At 39.9% G+C, this 7,522-nt stretch overlaps 1 protein-coding gene across 1 annotated transcript in view; it reads left to right on the top strand.

Moving 5' to 3' along the window:
• The first annotated feature begins 207 nt into the window (after window positions 1–207).
• mtrr (5-methyltetrahydrofolate-homocysteine methyltransferase reductase) overlaps window positions 208–7,522 on the top strand; it is a 142,980-nt gene continuing 135,665 nt past the window's right edge. The window contains exon 1 of the mRNA XM_039754372.1: window positions 208–316. Coding sequence (XP_039610306.1) covers window positions 273–316 — 44 coding nt within the window. The 5' untranslated portion in view covers window positions 208–272. The remainder of the gene's footprint in view (window positions 317–7,522) is intronic.

Here is a 7,522-nt window from a genome sequence, read left to right as displayed (position 1 = left end):
AGGGGGTGTACTTCGGTAATATTTATTAAATCCATAAAGTTAATCATGACAAATGTTCTTTAAATAAATAACATAATAATACATATTTTATTAAAATTTCAGTTTGCATCATCACTAATAAACACACTGAAATTTATAGATTTAAATTTTATCAGAGAACATTGGTTTATCCTCTCGCGAGATGAGAGTTTAAAACGGAAGTAGCTGTAAATGGAGCTAAACTCGATTTGGACGGAAAGGCGAAAACTTGAGTGCTTTGGGCATTTAATCGTATGCGTCTACTTTTGCAATGGAGTGGCCTAAGGAGTAACACGCGGTATAAGTTTTATTATTTTAATAATGTTTGGTAAATTAGAAGCAGACCATGCGTGTTTGCACGTTTAAAGCCCTACAAAGGATGTTTGTTCCACGTGTGTCTGTTTAGTACTTTATTGATCCCACCGCGTTTAAATGATGTATTCTCATTATGTGTGTGCGTTTTCTTTTTTCATTTTTTTTTTTTTTAACTCGGAAGTAAAGTAATGATTATCAATTTCATGTACTCATTACCACATTTTAGTATAATCATTATGTGTTTATGTTCCTACAAAATTGCCAGCTGTCAAAATTGTTCGGAAGTGTTGCACACGCGTTATGTTAGTTTGATCAAAGTATTAAAAGTACTTGTCTAGTTCTAAAAATATTGTGGACAAAATGGATTCAGTTACAATGGTGAGAAAATAAAACAAAACAGCTACATAATTTAACTGTTGATGATGATAATCTCATTTTATTCTCAGACATTTTAACTTTGGAAATATATTTGGATTGTTTCGTTCTTTACATGACTGTTTTAGATAACTCGGTATCCTTAAAAGGACTGCTCGAAGTTACTGCACTAGATGAAATTGCAATATTACATTGCAGGATTGCCGTTTGTATAGACACCCCTGCTGCTGCTGGTGGAATGACATTTCATACTATGGGTGACTTTTCCCAAACTGATGCAATCTGTCAACTCCATTACATAGATTCCTTTCGAAGTCGCTGTCCCAACGACCAGTTCTACTTTCTTGAAACGGCACACGACTTTTCAGAACGGTTGGGAGATCTTTGTTTCTGATGTGGCCGATCGACCAGTGGCAAACAAAACGTCAGAAAAAGTCATGAGTTTTTTCCTGTTAAGTGTTGCAGCAGAGATGTTAAGTACTGCACTTATGTGTGGTGATCTGTCAAGTACTAGTGTGCAGGTTAACCTGCTTGTGTGGAGCTGCAGATTTACTGGTCTTGGGGATGTTCTTCGGCACTGAAGTGGCAATGTAAACTCAATTCCAGGTCTGGATGTTAGGTTTGAGTCTGTCCCGCCACTGTAATGCTTGTACGATCTGCCTGGTTGTTTACCTGTGCAGTTTTACCACCAACCCTACTTCACGCGGCACACCTAGGGTCAGCGATAACTTGATCTGCCTCACTTCTTCTCCATTTTCATGAGCCAGAAACTCCGCTGGTGTTCGCAACCCCAAGCTAATGGACTTTAGCAGATGAAGAAGCATTGGTGCAACTGCAGAGGCAGCAGTTTCCTCCTTGTACTGATGCTGTAAAAAGCCACAAGACTCTCCAGCAACTGCTCAGAAGAGCCAAACAGATCCATTGCAGTCCCCACAACACTTAGCACTTGCCCAAATCGGATGGTAGGCCTTCTTTTCGTCCTGCTTCTTGCACTAATCTAGCATCAGGACTGAGTTCTGGAATGGATCCGCTTGCTCTTTACATGACTCATTGAGGTGACTTGCTGTCTTAAAAGGACACCTTGCCTTTACCACAGTAGTGTGACATTGCTGCTAGTGATGAAATCCCACCTCATACTATGGTTGACTCATCCCTGGCTTATGCAACATGCCAGTGCCATTAAAAATTCTGTTGACCAGGTGGTTTCCTGGAGGAAATAGAAGAGACAGAGGGAATAAAGCTATATAATTAAATTATTATTAGGTAATAATCTCACTTTATTTCTGAACGTTCGTAGACATTTCAACCTTAAAAAAAATATCTCATATATATATTTCTCTTCTGGTTCGTCCTGCTTCCACTTCAAAACCGGTTCCGCTTACATGCAGCCAACACAGCATTTCTCGATTCCTATTCGTCATCTTCCATGTCATGCACTATACTGGCCTGCTGAGTGCAATACATCCAACAAGTACTCGAGGTGCTGCCACAATGGCAAAGTAGCTTTACCACCTTTGTGGGAGCCACCTGTGTCTTTACAACAGCTTCTTACAGAGCAAACATCAGAAGCTAAAAATTATCGTGAACACATTTGAGAATACAACTCTTCTCTGGTGTTTGCTTCCATGGGTGCATAGATAACTCTACCTCCTGGCCTCAGGCCATACTGTTTTAAAATAAACAGGCAAATTTACCACCAAATCTCTCCACTATACGCTAATACTTCTACCTCTCCAGGATATGGACAGTTGTATGTTTTTGACACGGCACAAGCTACTGCAGTACGCTTACAAAATAAAGCAAACTCTGCGTGCAGCAAAAATGTACTTCTCCAGCTAGATTCCATGCTCAGAACCATCAACCCCTTTGCTAAATCATACAAACACATGCATGAAATCGCTCAGTCCAATCCAACAGCATCTGTGCAAATGGTTTTCACAGAAAACCCTAGGCAGGTTTTACGACAATACAATGCCCCGACATTGCAGCGATTTTCATCGGAGAAGATGGCGAAATGCCTGCCAAAAGGGACATTTGCATCTATCCCATACGCAACTCCTGTAAACAGATTTCCACGCTCAATATGAATTGTGATCCTATGGTTTACCCACTTTTATTCCCTTACGGAGACATTGACTGGCACAAAGATTTACAACATGTTCCTGATAAAAGAACCGCCAAGCGAATAAGGCTTACTCAGTGCCAATTTTACGCATACAGATTAGCAATGAGGAATACATTTAGTATTTTGCACTCCAGCGGCAAACTATTCCAACAGTACGTCGTAGATGCGTATGTTAAAACAGAGGGCGCACATCTAAACTATCTCAGATTACATCAACAAGAGCTGTGCGTGGGACAATACAAGTCCAAGATACATGCAGCAAAACTATCGGGATGCCATGGCCATAGTACGTAAATTCGGAAAGCCTGATTTATTTATCACTTTCACATGTAATCCTACTTGGCCGGAAATTCTACATGCACATTGCGTCTTTCAAGAAGTATTTATTTCTTCTTGATTTCTGAATTCCTTTCTGACCGTTTTCTGTTCCTGTTCTTACACGGGCGTCGGCTAGTATATAGTTAAACAATTTGCTGATGATTTTTTTTCGTACCAGGAGTGCCATCAACACAATAATACGTGAGTGTGGAAGAATCTTCTGGAGGTTATGGATTGTTTACATGAGTCTGGGAGGAGGAATGAGTTTCAGAGGGGCTCCCAGAGATTTAGGATAACTGCGTATGGTGTTGCAAAACTTGGACTGTGAAAGTAAATTTCGGGTTCATTGTCATATGATTACAATGAGTCTTATTTAGTCGATAATGATTGTTGCCTAATATAGTGTTTCTCAAATTCATGAACCGCTGGCTGCCCCAGTTGACTTGTTCATGGTCACACAGCCCTTAGCAGAATTTGAACGCACAACCTCAGCGTTTGAATTCCTAGGCCCAAAGCCTTAACCAGTACACCATACTCCCTGCCTTCACCTACTCCGAACCCTTCCAATTCCATATCAGCCTTAAAAGATTCATCCCGAAAACCTGAACCAAACAAGGATGTTAGAAGAACATGCATCCCAGATTTTCTGGGGTATAGATTTACTTTTACCTTGAAGAGTGGTGAGCATCGGCGATTATTTGTTATCTTTGTTGTGGCACTTCCAAATGAAAGTAGGAAGCCTTCCTCTATAAAGACATTTGGAGACCAAGCATGTGACTTACAGATGTAAATTGTTCACCTTTTTAAAATGGAAAAAAAAAATGTATTCTTGAGGCTTCTCAAAAACCCATCAAGCATATTTTTACACCAAACCTGCAGGAATTCTGGGCACCGTCTTGTTGCATATCATATTGCCAAATAAAAGAAAATGCACATAATTGCAGAACATCTCATCTTGCCTTGACCATTACGTGCAGTGAAATCAAGATAAGTCACACTCCTGCAAACAAAAACCTGCTGCTTTCTGCGCTCTCTTCATTAGGCTCTGACTTTGATAAATTTGTGAAATTCAGCAGACAAATGGATATTACATTTCATTCAGTATTAAATCAAGTTACTTTTGGATGAGTACCATGCATGTTTGATTTATTTTATGCACTGTATTTAAATGTTGAATATGCATGTACTGTTATTTGTTAATGTATGCCATTTAGTGAAAATGGTAATTTCCATTAAAATTTCTGCTAATAAAAGATCAACACTGAACAAAAATAGACAAAATTGGGTCCCAATGACAAAGGTTCAGAACCATTAATCTACATTACTATATCTAATACTACAGTAGAGATAAGAATCCTTCATCAGGTATCCTCATGCAGTTCTCAGCACAATTTTGGCGCTTTTCCACTGCATAGTACGGCACAGCATGGTTCAGTACAGCTCACCTTGGTTCGGCTCAGTTCGGCTTGGTTTGCGTTTCGACTGCAGTTTAGTACCGCTTTAGAGTGGGCGGGATTATTCACGTGTCGTTATAGTTGCGGCGACCTCCTGAAAAACTTTTTCATTCCGCGTCGCCCCATCCAGCTCTCGCTAGATCCGCTCCTCGGCTACCAACGAGAGGAACGTCTGTACTTCCTCAATAGACCACGAAACAGCCATTTTTGCTTAAAACAAAATGGTGCGTCCGAACCTTCGCTGGCTGTGCTAAAAATCTAGCGGGTCTGTTTTGTCTCGTGTCGCAAGTTCAGTGACGCAGTAATGACGATTTTCTCCGGCCAATCAGTGACCAGCAGAGTTTACACGTCACGTTTTGGTAACGGTTCGACGCGCTTGGAACCTCGGCTGAGGTGGTACTAAAAAAAGGACCAGGTACCAGGTACTGTTCCCAGTGGAAAACCCCCCAAAAGTGAGCTGAACTGAACCGTGTCGTGCCGTACTATGCAGTGGAAAAGCGCCATTAGGTGTCGGGTAGCTTTTTACCTATATATAATCACTGTTGGTTTGGACATGTGCAGAGGAGAGTTGCTGAGTATTTCGGGAGAAGGATGTTAAGGATAGAGCTGCCAGGTAAGAGGAAGGCCTAAGAGAAGGTTTATGGATGTGGTGAGAGAGGATATGCAGGTGATGGGCGTAACAGAGCAAGATGCAGAAGACAGAAAGATATGTAAAAAGATGATCCATTTTGGCAAACCCTAATGGGAGCAGCTGAAAGAAGAAGATAATCAGTGTCCCCTACACTAGTGGGGCAAGTGCCAGTGGTTTTGAAGTATATTATAGAATGGAGGATTGAGAAAATTGACTGTGTAGGATGCTGACGTCTTCAGTAATACGATTAGTCTTTGTAAGACAATGTGTGTAATATACAGTGTGAATGTCCTGAACAAAAGACAGCAATGAGCCTGTGTTTTTCTGAGCTTTTCCACTCTATGCAGGCATTATAGTTCTGAACCAAGTATAACTTGAAATATTTTTAAGAGGTGACATTTGTTTTGGGTGAAAAAAAATACGTGTACAATGTCTGTGTTTATATTTACATTTTATTTCAAAATTTTTTGAATATCTTTAATTTACTCTGCTATATTACAGAAACAGTGACAAATATTTTTTTTAGTAATTGTCCTGTATCTTTATTTTAAATAATAAAATTTTAAACACTACATGTTTTCATTTTTTTCAGCTAATCCAGCTTTAAAGAATTTCACATTTACAATCTTTAATTGACTCCCTAAAAAACTGGGGAATGGAAGGTTCTACAGTATATGCACTTGGCAACACAAAAATACATTTTCATTGTGGTGCTATTAATTGAAATTAATAGCCATAATATCAAGGGTAGTAAGTTCAGTTGTGAATTTTGTGGTTATAAGGCGCCTCTAAGTAGTATTAACTTAAGGGGTATAGTTTTAGAAATTTTTAAATTCTTTGTTTATAGGAATGAACCTTGAAACACTGTGTATTATAATTAATTAGATTCCTAATATTTCTGTTTTCTTGTGGTATTGTGATGTAGTGGGAAGCAAGCACTGCTTGCCTTATCAATCTCTGCTCCTAGGTTTGAATTTCGTGTCTGGTTGCTGTTTGTGTGTAGTGTGCATGTTTAAATTTAGATGTACAATAACTATCTGAAGTACACCCAGCATTGCCCAGGAGTATTTGTAGGGTTTATTTTTATTTTTTATTTTAAATGGTGACCCTGTTGTTGTTGTTAGTTGTTCCATCTGTCATCCACGCTGCCTTTCTGTCAATGTCTATGCTGTCATAAGTCAAGAATATTTTTTTTGGTCTGATTGGATTCCAGAATTGTGGTAACTGTTTGCTGTGTTGTAATCATGAACGCTATCATGTCTGATTTGTCTTCTTAGTTCAAGTTGGAGAGTTCATAGAGACAAAACAGGAGATGAACAACAGCCCTTTGATTCTCCTTTATATTGTGCAGCACTTCCACTCTTGATCAAGCCTCACCAAACACCCCCTAGTAAAAGCACAAAATACTTATTTTTATATTACAGTAGATAGTACCAGGGTGTTGTACCCTGTTAGCCATTGTGGATGTAATGAGAAGTCAAGCAAAATTACACCTTTTATTGGCTAACTAAAAGATCTTTTTAGCTAGTCAATAAAAGGTGTTATTTTGCTTGACATCTCATTATTACAGTAGATAGAAGCAGCACATGGATGTTTGACTTTCTGTAAGCCAGCAGGTGGCACTGGTGTGCACACTGTAGTACACAGGAGAAAGAAATCCTCTAGGACAAACGGTAAGAATGTTGGGTTTCAAAGTACAGTAGTCTGTCTTGTCCGTATTCTACTAGAATACAGCTATGCAAAATTTGGTCCGGCTTGGTCAAAGAGTGTAGGACTGCATAGGAAGTAGTCAGGTGAACTTTGTTTTGTATAGTTGGCATTGCCATTTATTTAATCTGTTGTTTTACACCTTATTGGCAGATTTTTCAACAAAACCATGCACTGATGCATGTTAATAATTGTGATTTATACTTGGCTTTTTATCTGTCCTTCTTTGTTTTTTATATAAAAAAATCAAAAATCCATCCATCCATCCTCTTCCGCTTATCCGAGGTCGGGTCGCAGGGACAGCAGCTTGAGCAGAAAGGCCCAGACTTCCCTCTCCCCGGCCTCTTCTCCTAGCTCTTCCGGGAGAATCCCAAGGCGTTCCAAAGCCAGCTGGGAGACATAGTCCCTCCAGCGTGTCCTGGGTCTTCCCCAGGGCCTCCTCCCAGTTGGACGTGCCCGGAACACCTCACCAGGGAGGTGTCCAGGAGGCATCCTGATCAGATGCCCGAGCCACCTCATCTGACTCCTCTGGATGCGGAATCAATAAGTGATTCTAGTAAAATACTTCTTTCATTGCAA

Source organism: Polypterus senegalus, chromosome 5 (assembly GCF_016835505.1).
Source record: "Polypterus senegalus isolate Bchr_013 chromosome 5, ASM1683550v1, whole genome shotgun sequence".
NCBI lineage: Eukaryota > Metazoa > Chordata > Cladistia > Polypteriformes > Polypteridae > Polypterus > Polypterus senegalus.
This window is presented reverse-complemented; position numbering and strand designations above follow the sequence as displayed.